The sequence below is a fragment of the Rousettus aegyptiacus genome, unplaced genomic scaffold (genome assembly GCF_014176215.1).
Source record: "Rousettus aegyptiacus isolate mRouAeg1 unplaced genomic scaffold, mRouAeg1.p scaffold_m13_p_2, whole genome shotgun sequence".
In the NCBI taxonomy this organism is placed as follows: Eukaryota; Metazoa; Chordata; class Mammalia; order Chiroptera; family Pteropodidae; genus Rousettus; species Rousettus aegyptiacus.
The window spans coordinates 26,610,749-26,630,868 of NW_023416295.1; the positions used below are offsets into that span (position 1 = coordinate 26,610,749).

The 20,120-nt window shown below is 35.7% G+C and overlaps 1 protein-coding gene across 2 annotated transcripts in view; it reads left to right on the top strand.

Moving 5' to 3' along the window:
* The window catches only part of C2CD6 (C2 calcium dependent domain containing 6), a 66,639-nt gene that overhangs the window by 9,531 nt on the left and 36,988 nt on the right, over positions 1-20,120 (top strand). The window contains exons 4-11 of one of the 2 annotated variants that reach the window (XM_036237272.1): positions 1,010-1,132; positions 5,270-5,314; positions 6,247-6,315; positions 7,342-7,421; positions 11,841-11,963; positions 15,959-16,064; positions 16,979-17,045; positions 19,552-19,595. In XM_036237272.1, coding sequence (XP_036093165.1) covers positions 1,010-1,132; positions 5,270-5,314; positions 6,247-6,315; positions 7,342-7,421; positions 11,841-11,963; positions 15,959-16,064; positions 16,979-17,045; positions 19,552-19,595 — 657 coding nt within the window. Of the gene's footprint in view, positions 1-1,009; positions 1,133-5,269; positions 5,315-6,246; positions 6,316-7,341; positions 7,422-11,840; positions 11,964-15,958; positions 16,065-16,978; positions 17,046-19,551; positions 19,596-20,120 lie in introns of those variants that run through there. The other variant, XM_036237271.1, reaches the window with a different exon arrangement.

Sequence of the window (20,120 nt, forward strand, 5' to 3'; positions counted from 1 at the left end):
ACATGATGAAATACTATTCAGTCATAAAAAAAGGACATCCTACCATTCGAAACAACAGGGATGGACCTTGAGGGCTTTATGCTAAGTGAAATAAGACAAAGACAATTACTGTATGATATCACTTAAATGTGGAACTAAAATAAAGTCCCAAACCAAACTCATGTTGCAGAGAACAGATTAGCAATTGCCACATATAATCTTCTGGGGATGGATGAAGGCAGTCAAAAGGTACAAACTTCAGTTATAAGATAAATAAGTCCTGGGAATGTAATGTAAAACACAGTGATTATAGTTAACAATACTGTGCTGTATATTTGAAAGTTGCTACAGGAGTTATCACAAGAATATATTGTAACTGTGTGGTGATGGATGTTAACGATTTATTGTGATGATCATTTTGCAATATATACAAATACCAAGTCATTATGTTGTACACCTGAAAGTAACATAATTTATATGTCAATTATATCTCAATTAAAAACTTTATTTTAAAGACACTTAGAATTTTGGGGTCGGGAGGCATGAGATTTTCTTCTAGTGGAAATGTATGAATTTTAATAGCAACTTAATAGTCTTGTGTTACAGAGTTCAAAGTTGAGAGAGAGTTCCAAGTTGAGACAATGGTATACATTTTATCAAAGGTTAAAGAAAAAAGACGGAAAAGGATGTTGGATGTCTTTTGATATTGGACGTTTGGATTACCTCGATGATTTGGTTTTGGATATTGGATTACCTTTGAAAATGTAGTTTCAGTGGAGAATTAAGGCTAAACTTTGTGTAAAATTTTAAAAAGAATGTAGGCAATGGGTATTTCAGAAAGACTGTTATTGAGGTTAGACATAAACAAAGCCCTGGTTTTTATTGACATTAGGGTATTTGCAACTCCGAGATCGAAAAGTCATAAGGCTAATAACATACAAAAACTAATTATTAAGTATGTGCATAATATATTGTATCTGGAACTCAGACTGAACATTTAATGCTTTTTTCGTATGTATTTTGTATCAAGGTTCCCAGACGTCAAGATGATGAGCGGAATAATATTCACTTGGAACTAATGCAAAATGTCAATAAAGAGAAATATCCTCTCTTGTTAGGAAGTGTTCAGGTACACCTTTATGAAGTAATTCAGGTATGTATCAAAATCATTTTTTCACTTTGGTATCACATTGTCCAATTGGTGCACATTGTTATGATTTATCCATACCTAATGGACTCCTTTTATTATCTGTCTTCCAGCTCATATGCTTAGGAAACAATTTCTCCCTCTGGCTATCTATCTATCTATCTATCTATCTATCTATCTATCTATCTATCTATCTATACATACACACACACACATACATACATACATATATAAAGATTTGGTTTAAACAATGTAATGTTTTTGAAAATCTATTTTCTGGAAGGGTAGTGACAGAACCTAAAAGATTAAGCATGTTTTATTATGTTTTCTGAAATGTTTTAAAATGAGACTCATACCACAAACTTTGTGACTTAGTTGGCAGCATAAATTTCAGTTCTTTTATCCTTAGCTGGGCTGTTTGCTCTCTGCCCAGTACATGTGTTGTTTAGGGGTCAGCAAAGTTTTGGGCAGAGTCTTTACACAGATTTCGTGGTTCCTTCTCTCTCTCTTTCTCCTTCTTAGGAGGTCCCTCCACCCTCCTAATCCCTTTCCAGTAGCCGTGATTGCCCTGAACTTGGAAAAAGAAAACCTGCTGATTAGTGAACAAGTATAAACAATCTAAAGGATTTGGGGGGAATATTTGTTAGGACGTTAAGCCCTCAAACACTGTTGGAGTTTTGTCAAAAGGTACAGATGCCAAATTGCAGGGGCTCTTACTGGCCAGTTTCAGGATGATTTGAACATCAAAAAGATCATTACAATTCTGAATAAAGAAAAATCTATGAACCCTTGGCAATTTTCAAAAAAGAAAAAAATAAAAGAGAGCATGGGAAGAAAAAGGGAAGTTTTTTTTATTCTTAAATAGAAGAATGATGTAATAAATACAGAAGGAATGACGGAATTACATTTTTGTAACTCGAAACTATAATACAGTATCACAACCAAGGTTCAGAATGCCTCCGTCTCTGCAAGGATCCCTCCTGCTTCCCATTGATAGGTGTACCCACTTCCCTTCCGCTCCTGTCCCTCCTTAGCCCTGGGCAACCACTAATCTGTTTTTCATTGCTGCAATTTTCTTATTTCAAAGATGTTATATCAATGGAATCATAGAGTATATAATCTTTTAGGATAGAGTTTGTTCATCAGCATAATTCTCTGGAGAATCACCCAGGTTGTTGCATGGATTGATGGTTTTATTCCCTTTTTGTCGTCGAGTAGTACTCCATGGTTGTGAATGTATCACAGTTCGCTTAACCGTTTGCCCACTGGAGGACACTGAGTCATTTTCAGTTTTTGGTTGTTATGAAAGAAGTTGCTATAAACATTTATGTACAGGTTTTCGTAAGAATATAAATAGTCATTTCTGAGATTATTTCTGGGTTGTAAGGTTGTTGCATGTCAGGTTTTTAAAGAAACTGCTAAACGTCCAGAGTGGCTGTGCCATTGTACGTTCCCACCAAAAATATATGAATGATCCAGTTTCTCAACATCCTCATCTGTATTGTCACTATTCTTTACTTTAGCCATTCTGATAGGTGTATGGTGACATCATGGGTGTTAATTTGCAATTTCCTAGTAGCTAACAATGTTTAACGTATTTTCATGAAGGCCTTTTAATTTGCTGATTATTCCACTTTTCCTGAAATGTTTATTATGTACAGTAAAATACATAGGCTACTGCACAGATGCACCACAACTATATGGTAAAAGGTCAAGGACAGTTTTATTAACTAGAATGATTCCAGTTGACAAATTTATGCAGATCTGTATGTTCGCTAAAGCTTGAGCTATATCATTTGCTATTTAGGTCACTTGCAGGGATAGATTATAGACCATTTGTTTTAGTTCTAGAACTACTAACCAGGGTAGGAATCTTCATGCAGACTGGTAAAATCTGGTGCTTGGATGAGGTGTAAAGACATAATGATCAGATCCAAACTGTAGCTCATGCCTGGAAGCATGGGAGGGCCATTTCATTGCACAATTATACTGCCAATATACATGGAGAGGACACAAATGTATTGTTTACGATTACCAATTAGTACCAATTGCTTTCTGAATGCAATTGTTCTGCTTATGGAGGACAAAGACCTCGACTTAAATGAAACAAATCATTTAATAGGTTTTACATAGCTTTTTTTAAAAAAATAACTGGTTGGTAGCTTGAATCATTAATCCCTGGTACATCTTTGGTTCCTTTGAGGTTGTGGGAGAAACCAGAAACATCAGCTAATTGTTAAGGCTTAGAGTCAATTAAGGCACGTAAGTGTATTGGAGTTTATAATATTCCTGTATTGATTATAAAAAGGAATGTGATTATTAATTTTGAGATGAATTGTAGTAGTATTTGCATTTATTGGTTTGGTGATATGATCCTTACTAGATGAGCCTAGGACTAGATGATAAATTCAACAGTTAGATTGGTAGCCACCGTAATTATTTGCGAAAGGAAATAGAGAATTCAAAGGTGTAGAAGATTGTTATAGTAATTCCCCCTACAGAACCATACCTTTCTGTATCCATACCTTTGAGTAATCTGTAATTTCCCATTATATAATTTCCCCAACTAAGCTTAGCCATGTAACTTACTTTGGGCTGAGGAGATCCAGAGTCAGGACAGGAAGCTAAAAAGGTCGTTGCCAAACATTGAAACTCACCAGAGGAGCTGAGCGAAGGAAAGCCCTAAAACTCAGTGGATTGGGATGAGATACACATTCTGGATGAATATATTAATTGGCTCCGGCGAAGACTCAGTTGGGCAGATCTGAGTGGGACCTCCAGAGGCATTTATTTACAAAATAAATAAAAGTTTGCTTTTATAGAAGGGAAATGAATCAATAGGTTGAGATCTTTGATCAGTTTATAAAAGAAAAGAAGAAGCAAAAGGCAGTCTTGGCATAGTGAGAGGTTTTGCCACTCCCTAGTTTGGGAAAGGGAGCTATCAAGAGCTAGAAGCTATAAAGAGCAGGTTGACAGGGTCATTAAGGAAATCGATTTAAGTTATGTTTTCTGAGAAATCTTGTGATTTTATGTGAAGGACTTACAGTGGGTCCTTGCATAATCTCATTTTGATATGACATTGATGAGATGCCATAGTAACTTAGCTTTGGTTTATATCAATTGGTCTTTGGTATTGGTGGTACCATTGTACGTCATTTCGCTTGAAGTCACAGACCCTATCAACTATACTGAGTGAGAACTTACTGTTTATGAGATGCTAATTCTGTGCAATTTCTGCCATTGTAACCACCTGTTATTTCCCTCATTACTAGGAACTGAGAGGGCAGCTTTTAAATAGGTTCTTGTGGATAATTAATGTTTTTGGAGTGCAAAGGATGTGTGAACCAGGTGCCAGACTTCACTAAATGAGAATTAGTGACCAGAATGTCTGAAAGACATGCCAGATAGCATAGGACTTAAAAGAGGAAAACTTTTTATAGCTACATGAAGGCAATAGAAGGAGTGTGGAGGATGTTACTTCCCCTCCTGACCTTGAGGTATACGGCCTTCACGCGAGTCTGTAAGGGAAGCAGCATCCTTAGTGGTAAGCCAGGTCTCAGGTAAAGCAAAGGCTTGGAAGCTTGGAATGTTTAGTGGAGCAGTTAAAGATGTAAAGTTGTTAATCATGGAGTGGGAATTCCACGAGCCACAGTGGAAGATGCTGGGAAGAAAAGCAACCATGGGATGTTGGATTAGGCAGGAGGACTGACAGCACAGCAGAAATGACCAGAGAGGGTGACCAAGGGTACCAAAGCTTTACCTGGTTAAAAAATCCCAACAGTCCCTGAGAAATGAGAGAAACACTGAAGTTCTGTCAGGAGTCAGCTTATCATGTAGATTTTTGTTTAACCCTTCAAAAGGAGTATAAGTATGGGAGTTCCTCTAAGACTTTCAAAAAGGAGAACTGTAACTAGCAGGAATATTTTTTGTCTAAAAGAAATGTAAATATTAACATCCATTTTTAGTACAACAAATTTTAAATTTTCTTCCAAACATCATATTTGTGTCTTAGCTATTAAAAAATATGTGCATTAAAAATCATCACCCAATTTTTAAAAATTTATGAAATGGTTTAGATTATATATAGGGAACTAATGAATGAATTTATATTTTAGAACTTTATTATTTATTACTTTTTTCTAGAAAGGATGCTTTACTGAAGAATTTCAAATATTGAATAAAAACACAGTAAGAACTTTATTGAAACTCTCAAAGTTTAGTGTACATACTTAACATTTCATACTTTACTCTAATATTGTTTGAGCCTCCGATACTGTTTTTATTCTTTTGTTGTCTGCTAGTCACTGTTTAAATTAATGGAAATGTATTAAATAAATACAATATTTGCTCACAAAATCTTCATCTCCACCTTTTTTTAAAAAATGCTGCTCTTACTGCTAAATGGTAAACAAGAAAATTAGAAATCATTGGTAAGAGAGTAAAATGCTTCTGGGTCCCTTCGTTGACTGTACAGCCTCAGGATCCTCCCTTACCGATTGAGGAAATACTATTTTTCTTCTGAGGAGTTTCTAAATAGTCGCTTACAGTTCTTACTTGAATTTCTTTTCAAGTACTTAAAAATTATTGTCTTGACTAATCGATCTATTCAGAGAGGCTTCTGCTGCCAATAGCCGAAACAGGGACAAGGGACATAAAAAACAGAATGATGGACATTTGTGTTTATAACTTCTGACACCCTCCTTCAAGCAAGCAGGTTTCAGAGACGTGAAATCACTTGTCTGAATCAAAATAGTCTCTGAAAATGGAAGTGGAGGTGGGAGAAATGTGATTAAATACTTCAAAAAATATATACATGTATATGAATATATGTGCATATATATGTATCTCAGCATAATCCTATTAACAATTGTAAATTGATATTCTCCATATTTTAGTTATATAATATTCCTTAACTTTAACATAAAAGTTGTTAACATTTCAGGAACTCTATAGATTCTTCTATAGGAGTTTCTTGTATAAATGTTTGTTTTTTAAATCAGGAGATTCATGCTTTGGTTTTCTAACTTAAAGATTTGTGAAGTAAAAATATCACTTATTATCATTTCTCCATTAAAATATTTTTCTGATCAAACAATAAAATAAATTTACCCAATGTTCAGTTTATCTGCAGGATGGAGGTAGAATTTACGTTCTCCTATGGGAACTTTGGTTATGGATATTCACATCAGGTTGGTTCGCCTTTTAAAAATTATTGTACTACAGCTTTGGGACATTTATAAATCCAGTCTCATTAATGCTGTTGTTATATGGGGGAAATGACCCTGATGCTTTTCATATAATCTTTCATTTTTAGTTTTTTTCTATTTTTATAGTCTTAAATGAAGTGTTTCTTTAATTACAAATTGAGAGTGGATACAGTCTTATTAAAAAGTTTACCACTTTGTTAATTGAGAAATCTGTGTAACATATATTTTAAAATTTTGCTTATGTATAGCATAACAAATTTTTAATGCATTTCAAGTCAGAAGTAAGTAATATAGAGATGAAAACCACTAGGCATAATAAGCTTTTTTCCTTCTCTACTTTAATCTTTCTTTTTCTTCTGCATATTATCTTTATTATTATTATTTTTTATCATGAATTAGGTCTTATAGGGGCCCCTAATTGTTTAGTCTTTTTGTGACAGTCACAGTTTATGAGCACTAACTTCAGAGATGGGTTTTGTACTGAACGTAGGTATAACATGTAAGAATCCCATCCTTAGGGAGATATATCCTTCTCAAATAAAACTGAGCAAGTATTGTTTAATGTAAGTGGATTCTACTATAAACAAAGCACAAAGGTATTTCATGGAAAAGAGTGGGGAATAAAAGTTTGATTTGAATTGATGCTACAAACTTTTCAGTAATATAGTCCCCTTCTTACCTGTCATGATAATGTAAAAAGAGTACTGCATTGGGGACAGACAAAGCTGCATTCAAATTCTGACTTTCATGCTTATTGGGTCACCTTGAACAAATTACTGATTTTCAGTATTATCTGTAAAATAAGCAGTTATCTACCTTATGGGATTATTGAGAGGATTAAATAATATCAAAAATATAAAATTCTTGGTAGATAGTAAGTACTGAATAAATATTAGTCCTTCCTCTCTTAATTCCTTTCCTCCTTATACATATCATTTAAGGCCTATTTAGTAGTCCTGGAGCATATGTAACTAAACAGTATTAAAATATGCTTACCGTTTTCTTCAGTTAAAACCTCTTCAGAAAATTGTTGAGCCATCCATGTTTATGAATATTGCACCACCTCCAGAAAGAACTGACCCTGAGACGTAAGTGTTTGAAATCTTATTAACACAGTCAGGACATGTGGCATTTAAAACATTTAATCCATTTGATGGAGCATTTTGGTTATGTGAAGACATGGCCAGAATGGATCAGACTCAAGGGTAAAGAAAGCAGTGAAGTGTTTTGCTTAAAAAAGAGAGAAATTTTGAGTTTCTGAGTATAGCCCTAGAGAGAGAGGAGAGAGGAAATAAGGAAAAGAAAAGAGGGGATACCAATTTCATGGCTGAAGGAGGGACGGGAGGAATAGCCCGATGAGGAAAGGCAGCCAGTGAGATACTCCTCTTGTAGAAAGAAGGTGAGGGACTTTCAAAATCAAGGTATTTAATAGTTTTCCATTTTCTGCTCTTCAGTACCGTAGTGCTGTCCCCACTTCCACATACGTCTATTGTTAACTTCCAAATCTTCAGCAAAAGGTCTGTCTATGGTCAAAAATATCATAAGCACGCCAAAAGTAACCAGTCTTGAAATTTTAACAGTGAAAATACATCAAGGAAAGTTGGATACCTGAGGGGGAGATTTAATCAATAGTGCTAAAAATAAGAAATGGAAAATTTCTGAAATGGAATTGAGGGAATTAGTTATAGGATGGGAAATTACATCCCAAAGTGTTTACTGTCCTACACAGTCTCACCGAACACTAGGTATGATCATTAAAAATAAATTCTGTTCATTAGATACTGTCGTTTGTTGAAATGTGAAATGGAATGTTTTTCTTATATTTATTGATCATTATTTCCTTATCCACTTATTTATTAATTCGATAAACATGTATTGGATGTTTCTCTAGTCAACTCTAATACATATTTTGATACTCAGAGTGGCTCTAGAGGAACAGACTATTAAGGATGAGTTATCCAAATTGGTTCATTTGTTTATGGAGTTAACTCTTTAATCTGATTAGGTTTAAAGACTCTAATGACTCCATTTCCAGTAGTAAAAAGAGCACTGATAGTCTGTGGCATAATCTGGCAGTGGAGATATGCAAAACATCATCACTAGGTGCTCCTAATCAACCATTTATAAGAAGCAAAGATCTGGGCAACTGAGTATATGATACCTTTAAACATTTCTGTCAAACTAAGGAATATAATGATATTGGCTAGTACTCGTAATGTTGGACAAAGTTGAAAAAGAAAAGGATGAGTTCAAGGATTCAAATTCCCAGCTCAAGCATTGCATATATGACCTGAAATCTTTTATGTGTGCCCTGAAGGACCCTTATCTTGTAGCCATAGAATTAAGATTGCTAAAAATCAAACTCAGAATTTCTTTCTGTGACTGGCTGACTTACAACACAAGCTGAACTCCCAGTGTCTACTGTTAAAGTGAGGGCCTTAATTGGGAATAAATGGAATACTTAAAGTTGGAATGGGAACATGGAGGGAGACCTAATGAAGCTGGAGACGGTGAGCCCCTAAATTCCGATGTATCTTCTTTGCCAGTGGAAGTGACCTCTCAACCTTTACTAGAAGAGACCTCTCCTCTCCCAGCAAAAGTGACATATTCCTGGACATAGTGGCCTTTCCACCCTGCACTGCTTCAGAAAACACTAATAGCCTCCTCTGAGGCAGTTGCCACACATCTTGGTTCTCCTCAAGACCTTCCCCTACCATCTCTCTTTGCTTCTAGGCCTATAATTAGACTAAAGTCCCAGAGGGCCCCTACAGGTAAGGTACAAAGTGTGACCCATGAGGAGGTAAGCTACACTCCAAAAAGAACTACTTGAGTTTTTTAATTTATACAGACAGAAATCCAGGGAACATGTGTGGAAATTGATATTAAGGGTGTGCGATAATGGTGGAAGGAACTGAAAGTTGGATCGCACAAAATTTATTGATATGGGCTCACTAAGCAGAGATTCTTCATATAATCCTGCAGCTTGGGGAGTTAGAAATGACTTTGACTGGTTGGTTGGTTGGTTGGCTGGCTAGAACATGGACCAAAAGATGGCTCTTAGAAAATTGGAAACGCCAGACCTGTCTTGGTTTGACATAGAAGAAGAGATTCAAAGGTTTAGAAAGATTGTAGTATTAGAGTGGATTTGTTGTTTAATACACACTCACCCTGAGAGGCTCCAGCAAATACACCTTTCACCATGACTGTGAGAAAGAAATTTGTGAGGGGAGGCCCATCCTTAAAGAGCTCTATGATTGCTCATCCCAGACCTTACAGTGGGAACTATAGTCACTGAACTGGGAAACATAAATGAATTGGGAGTAATTGAATTCCAAAGTAGCAGGGGCCAAGCGATGGCGCTCAACTGCCAAAGGCAAGGTTGGAGTGGTTACTGTAATGGACAGCAGAGTCAAAGCAGCAATCAGAATAGTCTGACTCATACAGACAGACCTATGACATCAGCTTAGTTGATCATGATGTTCCTAGAAATAATATATATAAGAAGCCTACTAAATTCTCACTTTATCTGTATAAGTGGAAAAGTTCTAAGTCAAGTGAACAAAAGTCAAACCTGAATCAAAAACAGTCACAGCTCTTCAATCAATTCTCGGCTTGACCTAGTTTATAGCTTGAGTGAAGGGGAGGCCTGGTCCCCTTGAGGAGAGACCCTCGTTCACTGCTAAAAATTTATGTTAGTCTTTCTCCCGGCTTTTCTCCAAAGGGAACTACAGCTTTTTACCAGGGTCACTGTGCATTAGGGACTACTGGACACTGTCTCTGAACTGACACTAATTCCAGAAGACCCAAAATATCACTATTGTCTACCAGTCAAGAGTAGGGGTTTATGGAGGTTAGGTGATCAATGGAGTTTTAACTCTGATTCATCTCACGCCAGATCCTGTAGGTCCCCAAACCCATCCTACGGTTATTCCCCAATTCCAGAAATCATAATTGAATAGATATATTCAGCAGTTAGTGAATCCATACATTGGTTCCCTGACCTGTGGAATGAGGGATATTATGGTGGGAAAGGACAAATGGAAACCAATAGAACTACCTCTACCATGGAAAATAGTAAAGCAAGAACAATGCCACCTTCTTGGAAGGATTACAGAGATGAATGCCATCATCAAGGACTTGAAAGATGCAGGGGTGGTGATTCCCATCACATCCCCATTCAACTCGCTTATTTGCCTGTGCAGAAAACAGATGGATCTTAGATAATGATGGTAGATTATTGTAAGTTAACCAGATGATAACACCAATTGCAGCTGCTGTACCAAATATGGTTTTATTGCTTGAACAAATTAACACATGCCCTGGTACCTGGTCTACAATTGTAATCTGGCAAGTACTCTTTTCCTCCATATTTGTTAATAAAGAAGCAGTTAGATTTCTGCTGGCAAGGCCAGCAATATACCTTCACTGTTCTACCTGAGGGGCATATCAACTCGCCAGCCCTATGTCATACTTTAGTTCCACAAGAATCTTCGTTGTCTCCCTTGCACAAAACGTCACACTGATTCATTATAGTGATGACGTTATATTAATTGGACCAAGTGAGCATGAAGTAGCAACTATTCTACACTTATTGGTAAGACACTTATATGTTAGGAGGTGGGAAATAAGTCTGACAAAATTCAGGGGCCTTCTACCTCAGTGAAATTTTAGGAATCTAGTGGTATTATGGGCTTGTCAAGGTAGTCCTGCTAAGGTGAAGGATAAGTTGTATCTGGCCCCTTCTAAACCAAAAAAGAGGCGCAACACTGGTGTGCCTCTTTGGATTTTGGAGGCAACGTATTTCTCATTTGGGTGGGCTACTCTGGTCCAATTACCACGTACATACATATATAATATATACATAGCGAATATATTGTCTTCCCTCTTATCTCCTTATGTAACATAAGATATATTTTCTTTATATTGTAATATTTAAGTATTGTTAACTTTACATCATAGTTTTTAAGTTTTAGAATATCAAGAAGAAGAGTAAACATCACCCAAGGACTTTACCTCTTCTGGAGAAGGGCTAGTGAGTTTTTGGTTGTTTGCAGGATAATTGTATCATGTTAGGTGGAATTATGAGCTTGTTATTGTTTCCGTTTGGAGATTAAATATGTTTTAAGGTGTTTACGAGTGCCAGGTTGACATGGGGTGGACCTAAGATAGTTAATTTTATGTGTCAATTTCACTGGGCCATGAGATTGAGATTTGGATCTAGAAACTAGGAGAGACGTCTGGGCTTGAACACTTCTCTTTAGAACTGCAGGTCTTTTTTCATTTCCATCCCTGCTGCCCATGATCTTAGTAGGAAGAGTACTCAAGAGAGTATTTTTCTCAGGATTGTTGACTTTTGTCTTCTTTCTTAGCTCTGTCCTCTGTTGCTCCAAGGTGGATAGGTGAGCTTACAGTGTGAAAAAACAGAATGATTCCGAAGTGGTAGCTACCACTGGTTTTAGAGTGTACTTTTGTATAATTTCATATTCAACTTTATTACCATTTTGCAGAAATGTTATTATACCACAGCCTGTAGAATATCCAGCATTCTTATCCCCAGACCTGAATGTTATCCAACCCAGCCAGCCTTCTGCAGTGCAGCTCGAAAAGCTTCAACGACCACCTCGGGAAAGGTAAAAAACAAAAACAAACAAAATAAATTTTAAATTTTATTTATGTGTTATTTGTATATTAATATTTTCTTTTGAGACATGGGCATGCTATTACTTCAGAAACCTTTATTTCATGGGTTCAGAGGCTATTCCTGAATTTTGCTTGTTATATTCAGGTGTTTGTTTTAAAAAGTCAGTGTGTTGTGACGAGAAGAGAGGTGGGGACTCTTTTATAAAGTAGCATTAACCTAAATAAAGAGGTAAACTGAGGCAATCTCAAAATTGCCAAAAAGATGAGTTTATTCAGAAATATAGAGGAATTACAATTCAGAACATGAAAACTAGCAAACTACAGGTGAGTCCATTGAGGTTTGGGGTAGGCTGTATTTATGGGCAAGGAATGTAAAGAGAGGAAAGTTCAGTTAGAGTCTGTTAAAATAAAAAACAAACGGAGACCAGTTTTGAAAATTCCCTGAGCTGATAAAAGCAGTCATCCAGTTATACAAAAAAAGTTCAATTCAGCTTATTTTGCAGGACTAACTTGACTTGGGTCATTTCTTCTTCATTATCTGGAAACCATAATCAAACTTCCCAAGGTTGATATGAGGTAACCCCTGACCAATTCCCTATCATTTAAGAAAATTCTAATATTATCAGTTTTCTGTAAATCTGGGATTTATGTGAAATCAGTATTTCGGTCCTTAAGTTTTGGTTTTCTGAGGGCACATGCATGAGATTTTACATTTTATGTCCTCCAGTTTCAACTTAGATTACAATTCTTTCACAGGAGGAAGTATAGTACTTGCTCTGCCTCTTGACTCAACGTTGTATTCTGTTAGTCTCTTATTCTCTTCTCTGTATATCACTTTTTTTCCCCTCTATGTTTTAGTCTAGTTTTTTAAAAATCTATTTATAGTTCACTGGTTTTTCTTTGTTTCTAATCTGCTGTTAAACCAATTAAATTCTTAATTTTAGTTATTTTCTTCTCAGTTATTGAATTATTCTTTATTTGATAGTTTCCACGTCTCTATCAAAATCCTGTCTTATCTCTTAATTCTTTGAGCATATTAATTATTTGTATTTTAAAGTTCATCTCTGATAATTCCATTATCTAGATATCCTGATAAGTCTATTTCTGTTGTTTTTTTTCCTCATAGTTTTTAGTCAAATATTTTATTGTCATATGCCTAGTTTTTTTTACTGAGTGCCAAACATTGTATTTGAAAATCTTTAGAACTAATTTGAGACTCTTGAGTGTACATACTTACAGAGAAGATATACATTTGCATCTGGCAGCCAGCTAGACCTGGGTCACTAGCAATCCTAGATCACCTTAATTTAATTGAGATCAAGATTGAAATGAATTTTGGGGCTTTAGTTCCTGTAAGGATTAGTCTTTTTCTGGTTTGCTCATTCCACGCATAAGGACTGGGGTGAGTGTGAGGCAGCTAGGGCACAATACTGAAGAAGGCACTTAGTCTTAGGGGATAGCCTTTTAGGATCCCACCTGAAACCTTCGGTGTTTATCATGGCTTCTCACCCGTGGCAGGGTCTGAACTCTGGTTTTTGTTCCTCAGTCCTTGTATATCTGTCTCTGCTTGGCTTCCTAACTCTTAGCCACCAAAAATGCCTCGAAGGAGAAATGATACCAAATTATGAGCTTAAAGTCTCTAGACTTCCTTTCTGTCTGGAATTTTAGATCTGCAAATCCTTACTGCCTTTATAACTGATTGCTACTTTCAAACAAAAATTTAAAGAAATATTTTGTCTAGCTTTTTAAGTTGTGCATTGGGATGGTTTGTCTGAAATAACCTATTCCATCATTGCCAGAAAGAGAGCTCCCAAACATTTAGAAAATAATTTATGCATATGTAAGTTTTACTCAGATTCATAAATGAGTTTATAAACATTGAGCTGCATAACCAAGGAATGCCTTTATCCTCTAGACTGAAGTAATACTCATTCAATAACATTTAGTAGCTACCTAGGGTACCAGATATGGTGATTAAAAAAAAAATGTTTATTTGAACCCTCTCTTTTGCCTGGCAAGTCTAGCTAAAGGTTTATTAATTTTATTTTTAGTTTTTCAATTTTTCAAAGGACCAGCTCTTAGTTTCATTGACTTTTTTTTTTTTTTTTTAGTCTGTATTTAATTTACTTCCCCTCTGGTCTTTATTATTTCCTTCTTTTTACTAATTTTGGGCTCAGTTTATTCTTTTTTCTAGTTCCTTATGGTATAAAATTAGGTTGTTTATCTGAGATCTTTTTATAATTGTAATGACCTTTATCTCTTCTTAAAGTCTTTGACTTAAAGTCTAAATTTTTTGCGATATAAGTATAGTTACCTCTTCTTTCTTTTAATATCCATTTGCATAGAGTATCTTTTCCATAGCTTTACTTTCTGTCTATGTATGTCCTTAAAGCTGAAGTGTGTCTATTGTAGGCAGCATGTAGGTGAGTGTTGGTTGTTCTTAAATTCGTTCAGCCACTCTTTGTCTTTTGATTGGAGAATTTAGTACATTTACATTTAAAGTAATTATTGGATGTACTATTGCCATTTTGTTAATTTTTTTTTCTCTGGTTGTGTGTCATTCCTTTGTTCCTTCTTCTGCTCCCTCCCTTTGTGATTTCACGATTTTCTGTAGTAACATGCTTAGATTCCTTTCTCGTTATATTCTGTGTATCTACTATGGTTTTTTTTTTTTTTGTGGTTACTACAAGGCTTACCTAAAACATCTTATAACAATCTATTTTAAGCTGATAACGACTTAACTTTGAATGCATACTAAAGCTTTACATTTTTACTCCCCCATCACTATTTCTCGTAAGGCCAGTCTGGTGGTAATGAACTCTTTCAGCTTTTGTTTGTTTGGAAAACTCTTTATCTTTCCTTCAGTTCTGAAGGACAACTTCTGGGTAGAGTATTCTTGGTCGGCAGTTATTTTTCTTTCAGCATTTGAATATATCATATCATTTCCTTCTGGCCTATGAAGTTTCTGCTAAAAAAAATCTGCTTATGTTATGGTGGCTTTCTTTTGTGTAACAAGTTGTTTTTCTCTTGCTGCTTTTAAGATGAAAATTTTCTCCTAGTTTTTCATTTTTGACAGTTTAATTATAATGTTTCTCAGTGTGAGTCTTTTGGATTAATCTTTTTTGGGACTAGATCTAGGTGTCTGTTTCTTTTTAGATATCATGGAACTTTTCAGCCACTATTTCTTTGAATAAGTTTTCTGCCCCTTTCTCTTCTGGTTCATCTGTAATGCATATATTTGTCAGCTTGTTGGTGACCCATAAGTCCCTTAAGCTATTTTCACTTTTTAAGGTTTTTTTTACTCCAATTGGATGAAATCCACTTTCATATCTTTGCATTCACTGATCATTTTTCTGCATCACCTAGTCTGCTCTTGAACCCCTCTAAATTTTTCAGTTTAGTTATTGTATTGTTCAGGTCTATGATTCTGCCTGGGACTTTCTTATATTTTCATCTCTATTGAAAGTCTCACTTCATTCATGCATTTTCCTCCTGACCTCTGTGAGCATCATTATGACCCGTTATTTTGAACTCTTTATCCGGTAAATCATTTATCTCTCTTTAAGTTCTGTTTCTGGAGTTTTATCTTGTTTAATTTGAAACTTTTTCTTCTCTTTTATTAATATTGAGACCAAAATATATTGAATAATTTCCACAACATGTATGTATAGCTTAAATAAGAATATCGCCTAGGTGTTTACAATTCAGTTTAAGAAATACAGCATCCTCAATATCAGAAATGTGTTTGTGTAACCTTATAAGATTACATCCCTCTCCCCAACTCTCCCCAGGTAACTACTTCCTTGCTTTTTTTTTGTAATCATTCCTTTTTCTTTTACTGTATCATTAAACAGTATATTGTTGGTTTGCTTCTTTTAGAACTTTTAAAAATGGATCATACTGTATAAATTCTTTTCGAATCTACCATATATATTCTTCTGTCACTTGCTTTTTAAAACTATAATGCCATGATTTCTCTCTTTAGGCTAGAAAAAATGAAAAAAGAATATAGAGATCTGAGTACATGGAGAGAAAAAGCTACATATTTAGAAGGAATTCTTAACCCAAAATTGGAACGTAGTCAACCTAAGGTGATTAACATAATTCATTCTCCCATACATGGTTTTAAATACTTTTTATTTAAAAAAGATTATAGTAATTAAAAATGATGATCAGATAGTGTTCACGTTCTCAATTATAAAATGACCAGTGATATGAGCATCTTTTCATGTGCCTACTGGCTATTTGTGTATTATCTTTTTTTTTGATAAATGTTTATTCAAATTCTTTGCTGACTTTTTAATTTGGATATTTGTATTTTTATTGTAAGAGTTCTTTGTAAGAGAATTGTAAGAGTTCTCTATAATTTTTGGATGCTAGACCTTTATCAGATTAATGAATAAGGTTTAATATTTAGAAATGCAATCTAACCTATACATTTCGACTTGGCATTTCAGTAGATAGATAAAACATTGACTAAGATTACAGCCTTGAAATGATAGTTAGAACATATTGACATATTCATGATTTTCGATACCTCTTCGATGATTGGGTAGAGTTGTGCTGCTGTAGGATAAAGTGATTTTTTATAAGAACCAGTGATCACTCTACTTTATAATTCTTCGTGGAATTTTGTAAAGATCAACATCATTTTTCAACTCAAAGGGCATTGTGTATTTCAATAAAAAATTATGTTTCCTGGGAGTATCCTCCCATACTCCTTAAAGTTATATTATGTCATTTATCTGGTAATCTTTTTCTCTCATACATTTGTCACTCAAATACCCTATCAATTCTTAACTTTCCTCTCCCTGGAATTTCAACTCCTAGCCAGTGTGTGCCTCTCTGTAAAATAGATTTTGGGTTTGCTTTTCTCACAAACTCATTTCCTTCTTGTCCTCTATAAATTTTTAAAAAGTATTAAAAGTTATGAAGGCAGAGAAAAATGTTTTAGCCTTTAAACATTTCTCTGGTATATTTTCTTTTTTTCTTCTTTTGCTTCCAGGAAAGTAATACCAATGAGATACTTGAAAGCAAATTAAAAGAGCGTTCTGAAGACATTTTAACATCAGGTTAAGAAACGAATTCACTTTTTATATTTATTATTAAGATAATTAAAAACAGGGTGGTTATATCACAAACAGAAAATTAATAATTTGCTTTAAGTGGGTTTCATTTTTTGTTAAAGAATAAATATGCATTTCATTATAGTTCGGGTATATATTTTATCGTACTCTGAAGAAAAGACTTAGACCTAATTCAGAGTTATTTTTTTTTAATGTTCTTTTACTTTTTTAAGGATGATAAAAAAGTTAAATCTTAACTATGATCTATGAATAGATATTTTTATTCAATATTATTAAGTGTAAAGTTATTGGTCTCTTTAAAGCAGAGGTTGTGTGTGTGTGTGTGTGTGTGTGTGTGAGTGTGTGTGTGTGTGTGTGTGTGTGTGTGTGTGTGTGTGTGACGGGGAGGTGAAAGAGGAGGGGACAGGAAATTAAATTAGATTCATTTAAGAATCTATCTAATTAATGGAAAAACTGTTCATGCAGTCTTTTGAAAAATCTCTTAAAAGATTCATTTAGAAAATAAGTTCAAATTGATGCATAATACTATATCTTTAAATCTTGTATTCTGAAGATTGGAATAATGGTTTATTGTGATAAGACTTTAACTACAAGATACTTTTCTACTTCTCTACTTCTACTTCCCTGGCTAAAACAGGCTTTGTTATATTCATTTCCTGACCTCTGAGGATTAGGCAGCCTACCAGAGTTAATGCATCTTTAGTCTACTCTTTACCTGAAACATTCAAGTTTCAGATGTAGGGGAATCACATTTCCCTCTTCAATATTATTGTTAAAGATAGGAAGTTAACCTCTCTCACTCACAGGTGATGGCCATCTTTTCCTTTTCTGTTGAGTGCTTTTTCTGGAGCTTTGTTCTGTTCATTCATTTGGGACATGTTTGTCTTCTTTTTTTGGCTGCCTACTTGTGTTTGTTTCTATGTATTAGGTAGGGCTGCTATGTCTCCCAATCTTAGAGTGGCTTTATATAGTAGGTGTGCTATTTATATAGTAGACTGTGCCAGTGGCACAGTCTCTCCTGGTCACCTGAGTCGAGTGATCCAGGTATGTCCCTAGAATGGGTCGTGTGTGCCCTCCTATTATAGTTGAGCCCTGCTTGCTGTTTGCTAGTAAGTGGGAAGGATTGACCCTCAGCCTGATTGGTTATGAGGACTGGTCATGACCAGTGGATGAACTGTTGTGCAGGGGCTGACTCTACAGAACAGGATTCACTTTAGCAGGGCTCTGGTGCCTTCCAAGTCTGCCCTTTGGGTGTGTCATCCTCAGATGTGACCCTGGATGGTGTTCTGGCTCAAACCGAAGCTGGCCAGCAGGTATGCAGGCTGGGGCATCTGGGGAGGAGCCCTGCCACATACCAAGTTCAGCTTCAGCCTATGCCCTGCCCACCTGGCATGAGCATCCAAGCACTCCACAGCTGGCCATCACCCATGCTTGGCTTGGAAGTGTTACAAGAGGCCAAGCCACAAACTGAGGCCAGCTGCTGCTAGTGCCAGGCTTGGGGCTGCTCAGCAAGAGCTATGGCACATGCCAAGGCCAGATGCGGCTTGTTTAGGTTTTTGAAACTTTGAGAGATTTTAGAAAGTTCTCAGCATGAGCCAAGATAGCCTATTTGTGTGGAAAATCTACTGGAAGCAGGTTAGGAGTTGGGAGGATCAGGATCTCAGGGAATCACCAGGACTGGGTGACTAGTATTAGCCAGGTTGATGGAGACTCAAATATGGCAGCCACCTGCATCTGCACACTGGCTGGGGGGAGGGCTCAACAAAGGAACAATGCTCTCTGGCAGCAATTCTGTCTGGGAGATAGCTGCCCCTCCAACCTTCACCCTGCAGCCAGACAACTCATTTCTTCCCCCATATGTCCCTGGTGCCTTTCAAGCTACTGCCCTAGTGCTAGAGCTCAGAGCAGGCAAGTCCATCAGCAAGTAAGTCCCCACAGGTTCCTTAAGAGGAAAATCTGCAACTACTTCAGCCCTCTGTCTCACTCAGTCACAATCTCCACTGGTTTTCACCGCCAGAAGTTATGGGGACTTCTCCCAGCACTGAAAACCTAAACTGGGGAGCCCAGTGTGAGCCCAGACCCTCACTCTTTTAGGGTGACCTCTGCAGCTGAACTATTTCTCCCAATTCTCAACCACCACATGTGGGCATTGGACCAGCCCATTTCATGTCTCCGCCCCACCTACCATTCTCAAGGTGGTCTCTTCTGTGTGCCCCCAGTTGTAGGACTTCTAATTACTCCCAATGATAGTTGTAATTTTGATGTGGTTGTGAGAGGAGGCAAGTACAGCATTTACCTACTCTGTCATTTTGACTAAAACCCTCATCAATCTGTTTTTACTAAATAGTGCATATGTTTGAATAGCTGCCTTGATTTAAATTGTTCTTTGTTCTTGGTGAGAAAAACTTTACTAATATTTTATTAGCGTACATACATATAATGTATTTATCATTTTATATGTAATAAAATATTTCTATTAATTTCTTAATAGATGTCTCTCTTAGAAAGGAGAAATCTGAAACTATTCCAAGTGAGGTAAGGGAATTGGAAGAGAACTTCTAATAGTCACTATTTTATAAAAGGATTAAATATTTGTAAGTGGAGAAATATTTATAGATGAGAAGACAAAAGTACTCAAGAACTTATTCAGGTTATCGTGGTTATTTTTTTATGACACTATTTGTACAGTTATACAATTTACATAAAATTATACTCTTCAAAGGAAATTTTCAGTACAAAATAGTAATATTTAAAAATACAAGTGAAGATAGGGACAAAAGGTGTTGACAAAGAGAAGGGAGAAATAAGTAAAATAAAAAAAAAGCATAAACTTCTGCACAGTGATCTTAGAAATTGATGCCACAGACCTAACCACATTCTTTACTTTTCCTCTAAAAATAATAATTTACATTTTATAAATAAAAAGTTCACATGATATTATTTGCTTTTTATCTAATTTTATAAAGGTATCCCATAAGCAGTGTATCCCTATCTATACCAATGACAAATAACATTTAATGATTTCCATCTTGGGTCAGTGGCTCTCAAATACTAGTTGAA